This window comes from Sparus aurata, chromosome 8 (genome assembly GCF_900880675.1).
Source record: "Sparus aurata chromosome 8, fSpaAur1.1, whole genome shotgun sequence".
NCBI lineage: Eukaryota > Metazoa > Chordata > Actinopteri > Spariformes > Sparidae > Sparus > Sparus aurata.
Window position 1 is genome coordinate 12,493,327 of NC_044194.1, and position 19,578 is coordinate 12,512,904.

The 19,578-nt window shown below is 41.8% G+C and overlaps 3 protein-coding genes across 3 annotated transcripts; 1 reads left to right on the forward strand and 2 right to left on the reverse strand.

Moving 5' to 3' along the window:
- The first annotated feature begins 498 nt into the window (after positions 1-498).
- Positions 499-8,964, forward strand: man2c1 (mannosidase, alpha, class 2C, member 1). The gene is made up of 26 exons (XM_030426049.1): positions 499-730; positions 1,149-1,274; positions 1,481-1,604; positions 1,704-1,774; positions 1,864-2,041; positions 2,130-2,319; positions 2,624-2,730; positions 2,828-2,938; positions 3,060-3,152; positions 3,979-4,095; positions 4,178-4,273; positions 4,382-4,527; positions 4,871-4,994; positions 5,440-5,561; positions 5,643-5,728; positions 5,818-5,964; positions 6,159-6,238; positions 6,658-6,752; positions 6,837-6,941; positions 7,048-7,204; positions 7,285-7,428; positions 7,846-7,955; positions 8,062-8,141; positions 8,229-8,371; positions 8,457-8,560; positions 8,654-8,964. The coding sequence occupies exons 1-26, from the start codon at positions 627-629 to the stop codon at positions 8,763-8,765; spliced, it is 3,072 nt and encodes a 1,023-aa protein (XP_030281909.1). The 5' UTR covers positions 499-626; the 3' UTR covers positions 8,766-8,964.
- Positions 8,963-13,072, reverse strand: neil1 (nei-like DNA glycosylase 1). Its single transcript, XM_030426052.1, has 10 exons — positions 12,732-13,072; positions 11,419-11,897; positions 11,209-11,328; positions 10,172-10,280; positions 9,983-10,076; positions 9,769-9,890; positions 9,654-9,681; positions 9,480-9,550; positions 9,185-9,401; positions 8,963-9,094 (listed from the first exon to the last, which is right to left on the reverse strand). The coding sequence occupies exons 2-10, from the start codon at positions 11,871-11,873 to the stop codon at positions 9,048-9,050; spliced, it is 1,263 nt and encodes a 420-aa protein (XP_030281912.1). The 5' UTR covers positions 11,874-11,897; positions 12,732-13,072; the 3' UTR covers positions 8,963-9,047.
- A 79-nt stretch (positions 13,073-13,151) lies between these two features.
- On the reverse strand, positions 13,152-16,976 carry commd4 (COMM domain containing 4). The gene is made up of 8 exons (XM_030426053.1): positions 16,834-16,976; positions 16,473-16,544; positions 16,306-16,371; positions 16,172-16,211; positions 14,655-14,774; positions 13,956-14,036; positions 13,634-13,810; positions 13,152-13,544 (listed from the first exon to the last, which is right to left on the reverse strand). The coding sequence occupies exons 1-8, from the start codon at positions 16,834-16,836 to the stop codon at positions 13,504-13,506; spliced, it is 600 nt and encodes a 199-aa protein (XP_030281913.1). The 5' UTR covers positions 16,837-16,976; the 3' UTR covers positions 13,152-13,503.
- Positions 16,977-19,578: the final 2,602 nt, after the last annotated feature.

The following is a 19,578-nucleotide window of genomic DNA, read 5'->3' on the forward strand; positions in this document are numbered from 1 at the left end:
GTAGATGCTGAATATACACAATGCATTGTTAGAAAATGTTTTGAGATGTTTTGAATGAATATTATTGGGAATTGGGAAGTTTTTGTGCCTGCGTCCATTTTTAGAATAAGATGCAATATTTTTAATGTTTTATTCAGTAAATGTAATCAAAGGTTTTCAGATCAAATTAAAGAAATAGTTATAAAAATGTGTATACAGCAGTTGAATACTTTTGAAATTGATCTGACCGAACCCTGTCCATCACACATTTCTACCTCCTGTAAGACCTATTTTGACCCTGAATGCCCAAATAAAAATAATAATCAGGACTATTTCACATCATTTCACCAATTTTTCCTGTTAAAAGCAAAAATATACCAACAGTAGATACTTTACACAGCTCACTTTCCTCTTCCTGATCCCTTCATAAAGAAGCAGTCCTTGCATCGTGTTGAGCAGCGCCGCCATCTAGTGGCTGCTCGCTGTAACTACAACTACACGTTTTACTTCCGGGTCCCCTGCGAGGTTTTGAGTTCATCTTCGCTGCTTTGTAGTAATCTGTCCATGGCTCTGACGTGTGGTACGCTGTTGTGAAAAAAAAACAAAAAAAACAAAAACCCTGCTGCAGGTGTTTTTATGCACTTTTCATGATGTATCGGCAGCCGGTGCTGAAGAACAGGAGGACTCTCCTTGAGAGAGCAGAGAAGTTTATCTCTGATGTTTACTTCACAGACTGCAACCTGAGAGGACGGTGAGGCTCCATTCATACAGCTGCTCTCACTCTACTCCACTACACTGAATGTTGAAGTACAGCATTTTGGACATTTTGACCGGTTGGACGGTGTTAATGATAAAAAAAAAACAACAACATCCAATCACTATCTTATTCGCAGAGAGTAAAGCTGTCTTTATGATAGCTTCCTCATACTTGTGCATACTTCTGCATACTCATGCTACAGCAGGTCATCTTATACAGAGCTCTGCTTTAAAAAACACACTTTACTCATCTGTCCACTTAATGTGTATTTAACTGCACAATGCACATTCTGTCTGTTTAGAGCATCACAGACAATGTTAATGTTTTTTTTTTGTGTGTTCTTCCTCATCTAAATCTGGTATATTGATCCATGTAAAGAAGTCTGAATTGACTCTTTGATTGTTCTCTGCAGGCTCTATGGAGACTCTTGCCCGCTGGAGTCGCTCGCCTCCTTCTTGTCCTCTAAACGGATCCCGTTCACAGAAGCTGCCAAGCAGAACTTTGCACCTCATAAAGTGGGCGACACCTTTGGACCGACGTGAGTAATAGAGTCAGATTTGATTGCCTTTGCATACTCCATTACCTTGGATCCGGGTCTATAAACCAAGCTTAACGTTCAAGTTATACTCTCCAGCGAAGTGCTTTTTGTTGTCCCCTCCAGCACACATAAAAGTATGCATCCAAAACCAGGATGAAGTGCACAAAAAATATGAAATATTAAATGTGGTGCATCTGTCGTTGAAGGTGGTGGACCTGCTGGTTTAAAGTGAGCCTGAAAATCCCCGAGTCCTGGAGAGGGAAAGAGGTTCATCTTCTGTGGGAAAGTGATGGAGAGGCGATGGTTTGGAGAGACGGACAGCCAGTTCAGGTAATGTAGCAGCGCTTTTCTTTAAAGCCGGACTAAAGTGCCAAAGTGTTACGCCTAACTGGATTTCATCGGGTCGTCGTGTTACATTTGGATCTGTAGGGCCTGACTAAAGAGGGTGAGAAGACGAGTTACATCCTGTCTGAGTGTCTGAAAGATGAGGAGCCGCACAGGTCAGTGAACTGAAACATGACTTCATCGCTGCTTCTGTAACCAACTTTTCTTACTTATTGCTTTCTTTTATTCTTCCCTTGCTCTTTAGTATCACCCTTTATGTTGAGGTGGCCTGTAATGGGCTTTTTGGAGCCGGTCAAGGATCCATGATTGCAGCCCCAGATCCAAACAGAAAGTTTTCAGTACAGAAGGCCCAGCTGGTGGTATTTAACCGGGACGTACAGGAGGTGCTGACTGATTTTGAGATGTTGGTTGACATAGTGAAGGTACAATTGCTTGAAACATTGTTTTACTTCAATTAAAGTCTAACAAAAGCAAAAATCAAGTTCAGCTGATTATTTCCTTCCCTCGCAGGAACTGGGAGAGGGAGAGCAGCGAGGCTACCAGGCACTCTTCACTGTGAACGAGATGGTGAACCTGTGTGACCCCTCTGATCCCAGAAGCTTCTCCAAAGCACGTAGTCTGGCTCACAGCTTCTTCAGCCAGCGCAACGGGGAGAGCCAACACACAGCGCATGCGATGGGTCACTGCCACATAGACTCAGGTCTGTTCTTGTTTCCAGCCAAAATGTGTCTGTCTGAGAGTCAAAAACTGAGAGAAGAAAGCTGGCGGGTCAGATTTGTAGCGGTTGTTCACTCCTTTGTTAATGAAATAAAGTAAATAAAATGGTTTCCTAGTGAAGAGCATTTTAATTTCTCAAAGTAGGGACATCATCTCGGTATGTCATACTAAAAAAGAATACTCTAATGCCCAGTTTTTGTAGCATAGAGCTACTAGAACATCCACATTACATCTTGCATTTATTTCTTTTGTCAAATGATTCAAGTTTCATCACTCTGTACCTGCAGCCTGGCTGTGGCCCTACGAAGAGACCATTCGCAAATGTGGCCGGAGCTGGGTGACGGTGATCCGCTTAATGGAGAAGAACCCAGAGTTTGTTTTTACTTGCTCTCAGGTGATTCTCCACTAATCCAGTTTTGTATCAGCTCGTAAAGCTTCTACAACTCCGTGCAGTCCTCTTTAGTTTTGACCTGATGTTGCTTTTTGTCCAGGCCCAGCAGTTCCAGTGGGTACAGAGCTGGTACCCGGGGCTCTTCTCCCAGATTCAGGACTATGTCAAGAAAGGCCGTTTCATTCCGGTGGGAGGAACGTGGGTGGAAATGGTAACCCTGATCTGGCGAATCAGTCGCATTTAGTTGTATTATTGTGGCTGCTCCCTTTCAACCAGTTTCATGAACACGATATCCAGACTTGAGAAGTTTTAATCACTTGTCCACCTGTCAGGATGGCAACCTGCCTTCAGGGGAGTCCATGGTCCGACAGTTCCTGGAAGGTCAGCGCTTCTTCAACCATGAGTTTGGGATCGTTTGCAAAGAGGTAGAGATAAAATGTCTACTAGGCCTATATCGCAATAAAAAATATCATTGTCATGTTAAGCAACTTTATGCTGCTGATATAAAGACAATATAATAGCATAACAATCCAATGAAGTACTTTCAAAGAGCAATGAACTTTTAATTTGTAATATTTATATATCTTTTATTAAATATCCTAAGTATATAACGCAGCCAAAGGAATACATAAAATGTTTCTTACTGCGCCCAGGTCTTGGAACAGTAGGAGAAAACCCTGATGGTTATTTTGGCGTTATGTTGGCGACATTCTTATGTAAAATAACAAGCACGTCAAAACACAACTGGCAGTATTTAGGTCATCTCAGATAGATTCTTCAGGTATCTGTACTTTACTTGATTATGTATTTTTCTTTTACCCCCTACATTTTAATACAAATATCTGTACTTTTGACTTCTCACATTTTCACCATCAAGATACTAAGTACCAGATACAGATGAAGCAAGACGAGACGTAAAGACAGAACAAAATGGAAACAAACGCAGAGGGAGAATCGGATGGGGAGATGAGGCGTGTGTCGGCAGCGGCATGGATGACATAGTGTTCTGTTTTGTACTGAAATGTCTGTTATACTTTGAGTACATGTTCGAGCCTGTAGTTTCTGGCACAATCAGTAGAATAAGTTAAGACATGTATGATAAGTTGTGTATAAGCAGATATATGTGATAAGCCGGTATTGTAATTATTGTGACAGACTTAAGGGCGACAGTACACGAGTTGACCTCTGTATGTAAAGCCACTTTTCCGTCACAAAGGCATAATCTAAGAATCACTTCTCTGTTTTCTTTAGTTCTGGCTTCCAGACACGTTCGGCTACTCAGCCCAACTTCCTCAAATCATGCAGGGCAGCGGCGTTTCTAATTTCTTGACACAGAAGCTCAGCTGGAACCTGGTCAACACCTTTCCTGTGAGTAGAATTACCTGGCACACGGTTGAATAAAAATTTCCCCTGGAATGAAGTTTTCAGTTTTGATTTCTCTTGCCCAAAGCACAACACGTTTTTCTGGGAAGGTCTGGACGGCTCCAAGGTTTTAACTCACTTCCCACCTGGAAACTCCTACGAGATGAAGGGCAAGGTTGAAGACGTGAGTTTGCTTTTGTAGCGCCCACAACACGGTGAATGTTGAGTCTGTGGAGGGAAAATGCACAATCTTCTCAAAGCATACATTTATCTACGTTTCCTCTGCCCACAGCTGGTGAAAACCGTGAAGAATAACAAAGATAAAGGCAGAGCCAACCACAGCGCAGTGCTGTTTGGTTTTGGTGATGGCGGTGGTGGGCCCACACAGCTGATGCTAGACAGACTGGAACGGGTTCAGGACACAGACGGACTTCCTAAGTAAGTTCCTGTCCGGCACTGTGACTCAGCACTCAGTGGCTATGACCAGCAAAAACTAAACCAGAAAGCTCTTCCCACAAATATAAAAAAAACAAGTCATGAGGTTTTATATTCCCTGCTCTGATGCTGTGGGCTTTATGTAGTGAAGTTTGTAATGGGGTGTGTCAGCACGTAAGCAGCAGATTTGTGAAAGCAAAAGGATATGAGTGATGTCTACTGATGTCATTATAGTGCCAGTTCACAGGACTAGTAAATAACAATAGCTCTTGAGTCAGAATGAATAACTTAGGTGTAACCAGCAATGTCATTTGGTCACTTCCGTCTCCAATTCCTCGTTTCCCAGGGTGCAGGCGTCCACTCCGGACAAGCTTTTCTCTCAGCTCCGGGCTGATTCAGCTCTGCTTTGTACTTGGACCGGAGAGCTCTTCCTCGAGCTGCACAACGGCACCTACACCACACAGGCACAGGTAGAATACAGTTCGCATTATGAGGGCAACTAAAACCCTCAGATCCCAAATTGTGTTAAAAAAAAGTCAAAGTCAAAGTTGACCTCAAGTTCAGGGTGTAGATACAATCTTTTCAAAATCAGTTTGGGATCTTGGGGCCTCCAGAGACTTGACTTACATCGGACAAGCTGTATGGAGCCATTTTATGTACGGAGGCAAAAGCATACATGTAGGGAGTAGGTATATTTACAAGTAACATCTTACAGAATGACGTAGCCCCGCTCAACGCCACAAAATAACCACAAGACAGAGGGAAGTGCCAGACGTGTGCAGAAAATGGATAAACCAGAACCTATAAAACGGAATGGAGGCTTAAATGCTACGAAAGCAATAAAACAGTCAAATACACAGGCTGTTCCTGTTTGATAAGGTGCAGTAATTTAAACACTTGCTTTGTTGTTTCCAGATCAAACGAGGGAACCGCCGGTGTGAGACGCTGCTTCATGACATCGAGATAGCCGGAAGCCTGGCTCTGTGTCGGGACGGGACCTTTCAGTATCCTGCGGAACAGCTGCAGAAGCTCTGGAGGTCCAGATGCACATATTACAGTTTGACAATGAGGATAAATATGCTGGTTAGAGTATGAAAATGTAATATTTCCCTTTCCAGGCTGCTTCTTTTAAACCAGTTCCATGACGTGATTCCCGGCAGCTGTATAGAGATGGTTGTGGAGGACGCACTCAGGTATTATGAAGGTACGGTTATCAGTAGCGGCCCGTGATAATCAGAGCCATATTTAAGGGTTGTTTTCCAAAATAAAAGCCTAAATCACACTGTGTTTTAGATATCCAAAGCGATGGTGCTAAACTGTTGAAAGAGGCCTGTGGAGCTCTGGGGTCAAAGGGCAATGCTGCTGGTGTGTTCAACTCTCTGCCATGGGAGCGCCAAGAAGTCATCCAGATTCAAGATGGCGCTGGTGAACCTGCTGTGGGTATGTCATTAATATATAGTAATATGGGATGAGCGAGGGTCTGTATCTGTTCAGCCAACTACGTGATCTGTATCTCTATGGATACCTGTTTCAGCCATGTACTCCCTCAAACCATAGTAATCACAGTTTCTCTGTTTTTACCTTCCAAACTACAACCGCACATGTGATGCTCTGTGGTATCATTTGTTCTGCAGCTCTGGTGAGGGTTCCCAGCATCGGCTTGTCTCGTGTTGAAGACACACAGCCTGTGACACCAGTCTCAGTCACTAAACAAGTATGTGTTAAATAATCCTTACCCATGAAATTTCCTTTCCCATGTATGGTTTCCCTTGATCATGATGACACATCCCCCTCAGCTGTGGCTTCCCTGGAACGCTGCGGTGACCTCGAGGGGGGGATGCAGGAAAGGGAGTCCAGTGTGTTTAAGTCAGTTAGTCCTGACCCGGACAGAGCCGACTCGTTCCCGGGGGTCGGCTCTGGAAAGGGAGTTCTGCTCAAGACAGAGTTCAGTCTTTCTCTTGCCTGTCTTTTCTCAGTTTATCAGTTGATAATTATAATCTAAGTTTGATCATTTTCTTTGCACCAATTTATATTTAAAAAAAGACAGTCCTGTACTATATATAAAGAGCATTTATTTAATTTAACTTTATTGTAATATCATTTGCCTAACTTAGACTTTGTGTATCATTTCAGGCTGACGGCTCTGTCCTCATGGAAAACGGGATTTTAAAGATGGTCATAAACAAAGATGGCACTTTGGCATCACTTCATTTGATCAATGCAAACAGGTACTGTCGGACCACATGAAACCAACTGTGTATCCTCTGTTACTGCGACACATTGATGAATCAGCATCTGTCTTTTTGTTTCAGAGAGGCGATCTCCAACGGCTGTCATGGGAACCAGTTTGTCATGTTTGATGATGTCCCTCTGTACTGGGATGCTTGGGATGTGATGGACTACCATCTGCAGACAAGGTCTCAGTCCTTATCTGTCTTTTTGACACCTTGGGACACGTCACACTATTTGCAGGTGTTGTAGATGTGACTATCAAAAGCCTAACTGCAAAGTTGACCCCCACAGGAAGCCAGTGCTGGAGGTGGTGCAGCCCATTCATGTGGTGTCCTCAGGTGGGCTACGCAGCAGTGTCAGCTTCACCCTAAGGATCAGTGATAAGAGCACAATCAAACAGGAGATTGTCATGGACGCCATGTGTCCTTACATCAAGTTCAACACAGAGGTACGAACCCGACCCTTACCCAGCAGTTGACAACTTCCTCACGACGCAAAAAATAAACAATGTGCATCCTCTGATTTCAGGTACAGTGGGCGGAGTCTCACAAGTTCCTCAAGGTGGAATTCCCTGTGCGAGTACGTAGTCCCAACGCTACATATGAGATCCAATTTGGTCATCTGCAGAGACCCACACACAGGAACACCTCATGGGACTGGGCCAGATTTGAGGTACAACACTGTGGAATCGACTATGAAATAATATTAATACTCTTAAAGGTCCAGTGTGTAGGATTTATGAAGATCTATTTGCAGAAATGGAATATAATATTCTGAATTATGTCTTTGTTAGTGTATAAGCATCTGAAACTAAGAACTGTTTGGTTCTAGAGAGGGCTTTACACTTCACCATAGGCGAGGATGAAACGAGGGGTGTTCAGTTGGTTGCATCTGTCACCTCAACTCTAGAGGCCACTAAATCTTACACACTGGACCTTTAATGTACACTAATCACCACAGGTATTTGGACACCGGCAACAAGTGTCATGTTGTGGCAAATTGTAGTACGACCGATATCAGTTCAGCTGTTAAACAAAAATAATACTGTTTAAATGTTTTTGTCGTTTGTCATCATCGTGTCCTCCTCAGGTTTGGGGTCACAAATGGGCCGATTTGTCAGAGCACAACTTTGGAGTTGCACTGCTGAATGACTGCAAATACGGCTATTCAGTCCACGAGAACACCATGACACTGTCCCTGTGAGCTTCCCCATAGTCCATATGTCACAGTAAAATAAACGGAACAGTTCAAGAAATACTACATTTAAACATTCCTTACATCTAACAGCTGATGTCTTTGTTATAGTCTTAGAGCACCGAAGGCCCCAGACGCCAACGCTGACATGGGGACTCATCATTTCACCTATGCAATCATGCCACATGCAGGTAGGATTTAATTGTTTTTGTTCTCATTGAATCTTCAAACTCTGACCGTTGAACTTGAAATATGTTATTTTCTGTGGCGCACTACAGGATCATTCCAAGAAGCCTCAGTCATCCAGAGCGCATACAACCTCAACTTCCCTTTGAGGTCAATCCAGTGCTCTCCCAACACCATCCCCTGGAGTGCCTTTTCTGTCAGCAGTGCAGCAATCATCCTTGAGACCATTAAACAGGTATGCCAATAAACTCCGAGCTTGACCTAGCTTGACTTAATCCTCTTAGCCAGTTAATGGCTATTTACTCTATTTACCATAACAGGCCGAGGACAGGAAGCGGGCACTTGTACTCCGACTCTACGAGTCGCACGGGAGCAGCGTCACCACGACTCTTTGCACCACCCTTCCCGTCAGGGAAGCCTGGCAGTGAGTATTTCTATTTATACAATTTACTGCCATCTGGCATGTTTTTTTTGTTGTATTGTCTTCTAAGAACAAAACTTCTTGGTCTCCTTTCAGTTGCGATCTCTTGGAAAGACATGACCCCACCCAGCCAGCACACATGACGTCAGAGGGAATCACGCTGACCTTCAGCCCCTTTCAGATCGTGTCACTTCTCCTCATCTTGTGAAACAAAAGGCATTTTACCAGGAAAACTTTGGTGCTAAGGGTGGAATCTAGTTAGACTCTAGTTAGATGGTATAAAATGTGGCACAATCTGGTGCTGTTCTATTGACAGCTTACTGGGAGACTTTAAATGAAGAGCATCTTTACTAATCTACTCAGAGTGGTGATAATTTTGCATTGAATAAATAAACAGTTGCAGAATTTGTTGTAAAAATTTTATTTTAAAAAAACATCTGAAAGTATAAAAGCAGCCCTATACAGTGGTTTCTCCCTTTTTGTTTTTTTCTTATTTGCCGTTCGGTCTGGTCACCCTCCTGCTTCGCCTCAGTCCACCTGCAACAAGGAAGACAATGAGATAAAAATTCTTCTTCTCCCCCCAGCAGAATAACATGTTTTTTTTCCCGACACTGCACATGAGCTCACCTGCAGCTGTTGGCCCTGCATTGCTGCTCCCCCTCCTACGAGCAGTTGATCTCTTTTCATGCCGAGCTGTGTTTACTTTCAGGGGTTTGTCAGTCTTTCCTCTCTTGGATTTGGCTTCCTTTGGACGTGCATCCTTTTCTCTCTTCGGTGTTTTGGTCACGGCTTCCTGTTTGACGGCCTTCTTCTTTGCTGAGCTTGCCGAGCGACTCTTGGCCACCTAATGAAGTCAGACTGGTGTTAGTGTTGTGTCTGTAGGGTTCATCATTCGACAAGCAGAGAAGTGGTCTACTCATACCTTTTTCTTGTCAGTGTAATCATGGTCGTCTTCTTTCTTTGTCCTCTTTTTTGCCTTGGGCGACTTTGAATCTATTGTGAGAGAGAGATATCAGTTCAGTTTCGTCAGATGCATCGACTGTTCTTGACAATTCAGCCAACGTTCTCAGTTTCACATATTCAAAGTATTGTGTACCTTTAGGCGCCATGGGGCCTGGATCTCCCTGAAATCAGAACAGAAGGTATGAGCACATGTGATTTGTAAAATCCTGCGCAAAGAGATTAAAATACAGGAATTTCCTCGACCTCACCTTGAACCACATAGTTCTGCCATTGTGGTCCCGAACTGACTTCATACCATCCACGTAGTAACACTGCAGCCATGCCTGAAAATCGGAGTAGTCGGCCTTTTCGGGATCGTAGCCCTTTCCACCTAATGTGTCAGAAACATCAACAGTGAGGCCTTTCACTCAAAAGCTGAAAGAAGTGTGTTGAGCTTCATAACAGACTAGATGGTTCACACACCAAGGCTCACCACCTCCAGGGGCACCGTGTGACACAGTCTGAGCAGGTCACCTGTCTCTTCTTTCACCCTCTTATGTTCAGTTCCGTCTGAAGTCTAAATAAAAAAAGGCACTGTTAGAAAACGCAAAGCAATGGGGGTTGAGTAATGTCACGGAACGTAAAATATCCCTTGTCCGTGGGCTCTTTCACCTTTGTGTCAGCAATCTCATTTTTTACAGGCTTCTCATTTTCACAGAAATCTTCTGACTCAAGGCCTTCCAGGACGGTCCTGGCAGCCACAAAGGGTGGGATGTTCAATCTGAAAAAACAAAACAAAACAAAACACACAACTTGATTCTCTCGTAAAACAAAACTCTTTTGTTGTGAGTTTCTGAATCATGACGCCTCCCCATGGGCAGTCAGAAACCAGGACGGGAATGAAAGAACGGCATTCATTTTATATCTAGGAGGAAACAGGCATTGAGGCACATGAGAACTGTATTTTTGTCGTAACTTTCACCAAAGAATAACACGCCATCTGTTTTTCTGCCTGGAGGAAATAAATCTCTACAGAGTTATCTGAGACTTTTATGTAGTTTTCTGGTCTGACCTTGGTTCACACACACATCTTTTGCTCCTCATGGTCCATCAGTTGTGGGCTTCCTGGCCTTCGTATGTGCATACCTGTCTTCTTTCACTCCCTGTTCTTGATTCACTGGTTATATCTCGGCACTACAGATGTAAACGAGCCATATGAAAACAGCTATAGAGACATCGCTCTGATTTTCTGTTTTTCTCTGTCTTGTTTGATTGTTCTGTGCTCTGAACAGATTCCTCAGCCAATCTGATTCACCAAATCAGTATTTTATGACTTTTTATGGTGGCGGTCAAATAAATGAGGGAAAAGTAAACTGAAGGTTATCAACTTCCAGTGAAATGTACAAATAATTCTGGCTCTTTTACTTTTTAGGGGTATTTTCTCTTCTTCAGTTACTCAGACATCCTGGTGTGTCGGTAATGAATGTCTTGAAATGTCCAAAGTATTGCAGAATAGTGGGTAATGTATTGTGAGTTTATGTTTGTGGGTGATTCCCACCCGTTTTACAGTCAGAATCACAATAAGTGTGAGCCACAGCCCTACATTTGAAGTGGATGATCATGCCAGTGCCATGACATCCACTTATAATGTCCGCATCAGCGAACAGTGTTCCTGTTTTATGTGAATAGTTGTTGTGTACGTTGATCACCTGAAAAGTATTTCAGCTCTCAGGTAGTTCCCGATGCCATTGAAGTACTTCTGATTGAGCAGAACTTCACAGATGGGCCTGTCGAAGGCTCGGTCAGACAAGTGGGACACAACGTTCTCTCTGCAAGATGATTAATTGGGAGGGTTAGCGAGACAGTGATATAGTTGAACAGATGACACACGTGACACTCTTACTTGCTTCATTACAAACCTGAAGCTTTTGTACTCAAACATGATGCAGGGCCCTCTGCTCGGCTGCCATGTGCCACTGTGCTGCCAGCTGCCAAACCGGCGTGCGTCCACAAAGCTCAGCACTCTGCAGGGCTTCTCTGTGGAGTAAAAACGCAGGTGGGCATGTTTGGGCAGCTCATCCTCTGTGGTGAAGCGGAAATAACCCGACATCCCGAAGCGAAAGACTACGTCCATGGGCTGGTCTGCCTGTCCCTTCTTTGCTTTCCGCTTTGTATCATCACTCTTCATGGGCGTGAGCGTGAGCTTCACTTCCTTCCCTCTGGAAGTGGCTGTGATGCGATAGGCCTCACAGGTGAAGGGCACATCGGGACTCTTGCTGACTTCAGATTTTCTGACCGGCCCAGTGAACACCACTCCATTGCACATTTTGTTCACATAAAGGCTGGCCAGGTGGAGCTCTGGTCCCTCGGGCATTTTGTTGGAGCAGAGGAAGCTGTGCTGCAACAACAGAGGACACGGTGTATGAGCAAACATTACATAATACAACGAAACACAACATCCAGGGTTGTAGATGGCTATAGGTGCAACAGTTAAGAATTGGCTTCCCCCCCCCACTCCTCCTCCTCCTCCTCGGTTTCAAACTCCAAACAAATGAAGGGCAGCATATCGCCAGATGACCACTAACTGCACTACACTCTTAAAATGTAATGTTTGCTCATAGCGGATATAAAGGAGTGTTCCGGTATTTGTACACTCCAGATGTTTAGTTTCCCAATTACTTTTAGTGCAACAAAATATATAAAGGCAATTTGACTCCTTTCTTGGGAATGCAGAGATGGCCTTGATGTTGGGAGATAAAATGTACTGTAAGTGTCACTAACCAGTGAACTGAGTAATTAAAGAAAAACACCAAAGACCTGGATTTATGTTCATGTTTTTCAAAGAGAGGTGGGATTTGTAACCTCAGACTACATTCCTGGTTTGGGTCCTAAAAAACATCAATCACCACTGCAAAGGTTCACACACAGAACAAGGCGTGCACATCCTCCCACACCGAGCACACTCACACCCAGAACATTACATCACAGCCAGTCCTAGACTACACAAGATATTTTACAAACACACATCCCGCCGCAGACGGCACAATATGACAACATCTGCACACATCATGCATGTCTCGAGTGTTTTTGTCCCCTCCCCCGTCTGAATATAACTCTGTTTTTCTGCAATGCAAATTTCAAAACAAAGAAAACAACACTGACTACACTCCGGACAGCGAAAAGGTCAAAGCTGGCGATTTCACAACGTTGCAAAGGTGAAAAAGAAACTTACTAAATCCAGGAAGTAGACCTCACCGGTGGTAAACTCGTCACGTTAACAGACGTGTATTAAAAACACATAACTTTAGGAGTTTGTTGCGTTCTTCTGCTCTCTGCAGGGCTGCAGCATATACCAGGTAAGAGGTGAACCACACGGCTTCCACAGCATGCATGTTACCAAACATGTTGTATAACGTTCATTCATAGGGAACTATCGCGAGATCTCCATGCTCGCCACGACTTGGAATTAAAATCTCTGATCTAAGCGGATGTTTTTGTCACGTCTTCTAATTATTCATCGATAGCATCTTAAAAAAAACAACGGTTATTTTCTGGATAAAGCATTGAAGACAACAAAACATGAGCAAACAGTCCACCCCGATGCATGCTGGGGTATGTGGGCGTGGCGGAAACAGCCAAGGACACAAATATCTCAGTGTCTCACATTTTATTGTTTTTTTATGAGCATATGCAGGTAACACACAAAATTATCAACATAAATCTTTATTTGTGAATTAATGTACAATATTTTACAAAAATCGTCCATTCAGTGTTGTTGTTTCAGTGACAAATCACCAAGTCTGGCATTATTTCCACCAATTGTAGCTGATGTGGTAGAAAAATACAAAGTATCAGTCGATCCAATTTAAGAACAAGCCATTCAACATGACCTTACAAAAAGTTCAACTGTACAAGATGCAAGTATGGCACTTTTGGCAGCCTATCAGTGTCATTTGTGTCCAGCTCTTGATCAGAAACCAAGGTCTGACTTTATAGTCGACTCTTCACTGCAGTGCATTCATCATAGTCTGGGCCTGTTTGAGCTCTGCAGCAACACACAGAAGAAAAGAATTATCACAACATCATTCTGGCTGAGAAAATTGTATAAAATGAAAATGTGAGAAAAGAACTAACCTGCAAGCAAGACTCTAAACTTGTCAGCAGAAACCGAGACAACAGTCGTCTCTGTGGAGCCTGGCAATGCTCCTTGCGCCTGCAGTTTCAGCTGAATCATAGGTTCATTCACCTCCCTCAGTTCACTGGAGCTCAGAGTGTAGTCGACCCGCCAGGACACAGCGTCCAGTCGCCCAACTGAAATTGATTGCGGAGCAGAATTGATGGCACCCGTCTGTCAGTCAGTCAGCGCTCAGTCAGCAGCCTCACAGAAGACAGCTCTCATCATCAATTACATGCGTCTTCCTCTTTAAAAACGGGCAAAATAGACAGAAATACTTACGTCTCAGGCTCGTCTCTCTCAGTCTGTCCTGCAGCGCGGAGTGCTTGTCTTCATATGATTTGCAGAGCCCCGTTGTGTGTTCTACAAGAGTGGTGTGTGTAATTAAGAGTTTGCCGAGATTTATTTTAAGTGCACAATTACATGAAAGTGTCAGCAGAAGTGAGACATTAATGCAGCAAATACCGATCAATGAGGAAAAAGTGCTTCCCACAAAGTAATTGAATCGTTAACATCTATCAAATAAAGTGGATATCTTCACAACACTGAAAAACACGATGGCGTCTTAAGCTGGCATAGAGCCGACTGCAAACTGTTTCATACTAATGCACAAGTCACGCTGCACCACACCACCCACCCCACCAATCAGCACTCTTCCGGCTGTACATAATGTGCGGATTGTGTCCCTTCAATGCACCAGCTGAGGGATGTGTTTTATCAAGTACTTTATTTAGACAATAGACAATGACAATGAACAATGCAGTAAGCTCCATTAATAACACAATGGGCTAAGGCTATTGTTTGTGTCATGAACCTTTAAATTTAACTGACAAACTCTAGTTACTTCATCAGATAATGTTTTTTCCACCTTTGTTGTGCTTCAAAAACAACTGTTTTGGCACAAGTATTGAAAGCAGTCTGTATACCTGACAATGGATTACACAACATCATCACAATTTTTAGACCAAACAGTGGACTAACCTTTGGGCAGACCGAGCTGCTGCAGCTCACTGGACAGAGACTCACTGTCAACATCATGTTTTGCTGCACTGGAGAAAATGAAGCTGAGCACCGCCACGCTAGCTTTGATGTCTCCAGTCTCTGTAAGATGGGAGTAATGTCATGAATGCATTTTACATGACAAAAAATTCAATGCAAGCATGAAAACGTTTATGGCAGTTATGTGGAATTGAGTCACTGCAATTTGAGTTGACTCCACTGTTTTGATGACTTGACTCCTGACTTGATGGAAAATAAATAACTTGAGACCCAATGTGGACAAGGAAGGTAAAGACTTGTGACTTGCCTGTATTCAATGTATGTTTTCTAGGCTGGCTGTCAGTGTTTCACTGAGTGACAAAGGACATGACATGACCTGCTTGAAACTTGGATAAAATAACTTGTGTCATACGTCTGGTTAGAGGTTAAGTGTCATGATATTTGATCACTGTAACAGTAGTGAAAGATAATTTAATACATTTAGTCAAGAAATCTACTTAACAACGTTAAGCGTTTCACAGGTAAACTCTGCAGTATTTCTCTCCAGTGCATTCATGCATGTATATATCTATATCATATGTTTTACTGCCACCATTGCTGCTGCACCTTCAGTCACTTAATCAATTAGTAAACTTTGACTACTTTTATTGCTATTTGTATTATGTTTACACTTGTCTCTGTACAAACAACAACACACCCTTTTTGCCTTTACATACTGTAATTATATTTGTGTCACATGAACATATATGTATAAATAGATATATACACAAGCACTTTATCCAAGCTGTCCTATATCTTTATTCTGTTTACTCTGCTTTCTTATTGTATTATTATTATTATCATCATCATTATTTCTGCTTGAAGGAGGACAAGGAGTAGTAGTAGTATTTCTTATATACGTTTTACTTTGACACTTTATTTAAATGTATATATGCACGTTTTTGCCTCCTGTATATAATGCACTGTATATATCTTTTTATCTTTTCTCTCTTATCCAAATCTTTTTTAGTATTTTTGGGGTATTTTAAGTCTTGTACTTATTGTATGTCTGTACATGCTACAGTGACAAGTGAATTTCCCCGATGTGGGACAAATAAAAGTCTAAAGTCTAAAGTTTAATTACTAATTACTATTACCATTTCTGTAGTGTAGCAAAAGAATTTGTACAACGGAAGTGACAATTAACACGTGGAATCTTGAAGGTGTCAACTACGGTTAGGCTACTAGTTACTCTGCAGATTGGGATATTACACCCAAAAAATGCGACTTTAGACAATATGATGCATCATTGAGGCTATAACTACTCAAACATACTTCAAAGTCAATTCCCCTGACTACTATCATAAAAATGTAATGAAATAAAAGCATTTGTAATAACAATCATTGTCACATTCACAGTAGCCATCTTTCTAAATAACTAGTGCTTTTACTGATAAAATATTTCTTTATCTGTCATAGAGTATGTTACACTGTGGTGTTGAGGTATGAGGAACACTTACCAAACTTTGCATCAGCAGTGAGCTTTGAAACCTTGTCATACTAAAGGAAAAGAAAAAGGAGAAGACAGCATCAGTGTGACAGAGCTGTGGATGAAACGAGAAGCATGTGATGTGTGTAATTATGTTAAACTTACATCGATACCTTCTCCAAGCAGGTCCTTAAGCACTTGAGCACAGAGGAGCTTCATTTTGACACTCGACTGTTACATGAGTGAGGCAGAAGACACACGTGAACACATTTGTATGGAAAACTATAAACAGCCATTTATTGTTGAAGTGTTGGACATGTATAAGTACTCACAATCTTCGCTAACGTGCTAATTTCGGCAAGTACCCAGTCCGGGCAGTCCAAATCTCCACAGAAACGGAACCGCTACAACAAACAAGACATCACATACGTGTTGTTTACTGCGCTATAACAAAAGTCAGTCCGCTGACAGTGTAAGGCTAACATTTAACTTTACATTTAGCTATCCATCATTACAAGCTACTAACTAGCTTAGCCTGCTAGCTACCTAAAAAGCCGAGCTAAACACCGCTAATGTTGAGGTTAACAGTTACGTAAGGTATTTATAAATCAAGCAACTGAGTTGTTCTACAGATAAACTGGCTTCTTCATGAGCAAAATAGTGTTAAATAATGCGTTTATTAAAAGTGTTTACCATGGCTGACTGTCAGCTGAGCAGTTACTGAGAAAAGTCAAACAGGAAGCGGCTTCCTTGCTGCTTCCTGATTGGACAGTGGGAACGCGGGGCGGGGCGTTTCTCCTCAGGCTGGTTGTTGGAGAGGGGTTGATGGTCCTGATGTTGCACCGCATCATCAATAACTGCTGTTTACACCATATTTATGTACGGTTTAATGTACCCTACTTAAAATTAATCAGGGATATGTAAGTGTGCATGGATATGCAATATAAGTCAATTGGAATGTGTCACATTATTTTTGGGGAACAAAAATATCCACAGAACACAAAAATAGGAATTCAGATGTGTCACAGAACAAACAATCAAGTGAAACACTAAAATATACCGAGTTCCCTGACTGATTTCGAGTAGTGTAAAGTTTGATATACTGTATATGATATTAATCCTACTGTTCTGTTTGGTCCTAGTTAATATAGTTTGTATTGTTTTAGCACCTTAATACTTACTGACTTTTGAATACATGCTATGGTTCGGAAATCTATTGGAATAAATATTTACAACAACAACAACAATAATGATAATAGGTTTATTGACTTTAATACAAAGAGACAATAAAAGTCAATCAGCTCTTAAACATATAAAACAAGATAAAAAATATTAAAATAGTTACAACAAATACAATCAGTTCAGCAAAAGCCATGAGATAGGAGTGAGTCTTAAGATGATATTTAGAACTACTACACAAGAAGTTTTAATGTTTTTAGCACATTATCATTTGAGGACTATTTGTTTATTATATGGACTATTTATTATATAGGCTGTATATCATATGGTATTTTTTATGTAAGATGCTGCTATGATATGAATTGCTGCCTAACAAAGTCTTGTTGTAGACTTTTACATTAGTAGGGACCTTCCAGAGGATCTCAAAACGCAAGCAGGCTTTGGATGTTTCACCTGCTGATACTTTAATGAAGTGCGTTGCAGCAGTCAAACCTGGAGGAAATAAGATACGGATATCCTTTCCATATCTGCAGGAGGAGGAAGTCATCTGATCTTCATAATGCGTCTCTTTTGGCCAAAATAGGACAGCGTGTTAGTCACAAGGCAAGTCTAATTCAAAAATAAATCCCTTGGGCTTTTAAAAAACATTTTATGAGTCACACAGAGTCAAAGACAGATTTACCATTTACCATTGTCGCCAGTGATACATTGCTTCTGTCTGGGGCCACAAGTAATCCAGCAATCAAACATGGTTAAACACAAAATAATTTCATATGCTGTGTGCAGTAGCAATGTATTAGACACAATGTTTAATTTAAGCACTGAAATGAACCTCAGAGGCCCTTTGTGAGTCCCCCACACATAGGATGCTTTGTGTGAAAAGACCTTGGATGTTCAGAGTTTGAGATAAGATGCAGACCTTGTAGAAATTCCAGACTCCCCTGATGATAGTGAATGAGAAATGGCATTGAGCGAGAGTTCCCGACACTGTTTTGCCTCCTCCCAGGTGGTGTGCTCATATGTGATTCTACCTAGGTAACTAGTAAAGCTAATTAACTAGATGCATGTTTTTTCCACATCACTCCATCTGTGATTGGGGACTGTACAACACTTTCACTCCCAGATCTCACAGAAGTCCATTTTGGATTTCTGTTTTGGAGTTTTATTACAATTTGTTCGCTAACATAGAGTTCGTCTTCTTGAGCCTTAATGGCTTTTTTTGCCAAACAAAGGGAATAAATTGCTTATGTCTGACCATATAATCTAAAACTAGCAACATTTTATTTTATTTTCTCTAGCAAAGGGTTACCACTTCACTGCTCTTCTACATAATTCGATTAGTAGGGAAAAAAGGTGTATTTTTCATTTATTTTTGCTACATTATTACAATTACACAGAGTGTGTGGGAAGTAAAGCCGATGTCAGCATGATACAAGGTTCTTTGTAATGTGCAATGGGAGTTGATACGTACTGGAACTAAACCAATTTGGGAACCTTGAACCACTTTGCTTGAAAGCTGGAAACAAAAGAGCATGTAGCACTTCCCAACTTTGTGCCAATGTTTGTATGTATCTATTTAGAAAAAAAATGTGGAAGAGGAAAATGGAAAAGGAAATATACCAGTCAGGATGGAAATGTTTCAGCGAGTTTCAGTGAGTCAGCTGGTCCAGTAAATAGATTCCGGCTTCAAAGTCAGAGCCATTCGGGCATTAAAATGTATTGAAATGTACTTTAAGTAGGGCTACTATCTGTTTACATCAGAGCTAATGCTCCTTCTGTGGGCTGTCTGTTGGATCGAACAGGAAGAGCCTGATGGCAACTGTCTGCAACTGTACCACCTCTCAACTTTATGTGAGAGCAGTCAGATATGATTCCACTGGTATTTACGAGTCCCATCAAGATGTATTAGCCTTCTGATGTGTGGTTGTAGATTTGCATTTGAATGGTAAAATGGTTTCACAGGGGGAAAATGGGGGGTGCCTTTAATTGTGCAAGCAAACGTTTACACACTCCATCAGAGTCAAAGTGGAGCTGTCATAAAGTAAGTTAAAATCACAAACATACAAAAGCACAAGCATCTCTAAAAATGTGCATCCTTTCTTCCACGTTTCTTGCTGTAGTGTCGCCTTCCACGCAGCCTGCAACATTCAATTTTCCCCAAAATTGCAACTGCAGGATATGTGAAATAAACATACTCCTGTCCACTGTATCTGTATACATATACAGAATATTTAATTACTTTTCTTTTGATACCCATCG

What these genes read in the sequence shown, in the direction of transcription:
- man2c1 (XM_030426049.1), top strand. Translation starts at nt 627, where the DNA reads ATGATGTATCGGCAGCCGGTGCTGAAGAACAGGAGGACTCTCCTTGAG. An exon ending in ACCTGGTCAACACCTTTCCT is followed by an intron (nt 4,096 to 4,177) that starts GTGAGTAGAATT and finishes TCTTGCCCAAAG; the next exon opens with CACAACACGTTTTTCTGGGA. An exon ending in TCCTTGAGACCATTAAACAG is followed by an intron (nt 8,372 to 8,456) that starts GTATGCCAATAA and finishes TTACCATAACAG; the next exon opens with GCCGAGGACAGGAAGCGGGC.
- commd4 (XM_030426053.1), bottom strand. An exon ending in TTAGCACGTTAGCGAAGATT is followed by an intron (nt 16,372 to 16,472) that starts GTGAGTACTTAT and finishes CTCATGTAACAG; the next exon opens with TCGAGTGTCAAAATGAAGCT. An exon ending in TGCTTGGAGAAGGTATCGAT is followed by an intron (nt 16,212 to 16,305) that starts GTAAGTTTAACA and finishes CTTTTCCTTTAG; the next exon opens with TATGACAAGGTTTCAAAGCT.
- neil1 (XM_030426052.1), bottom strand. Translation starts at nt 11,873, where the DNA reads ATGCCCGAGGGACCAGAGCTCCACCTGGCCAGCCTTTATGTGAACAAA. An exon ending in AGGCCCCATGGCGCCTAAAG is followed by an intron (nt 9,551 to 9,653) that starts GTACACAATACT and finishes CTCTCACAATAG; the next exon opens with ATTCAAAGTCGCCCAAGGCA. An exon ending in TGCAGGGCCAACAGCTGCAG is followed by an intron (nt 9,095 to 9,184) that starts GTGAGCTCATGT and finishes TCCTTGTTGCAG; the next exon opens with GTGGACTGAGGCGAAGCAGG.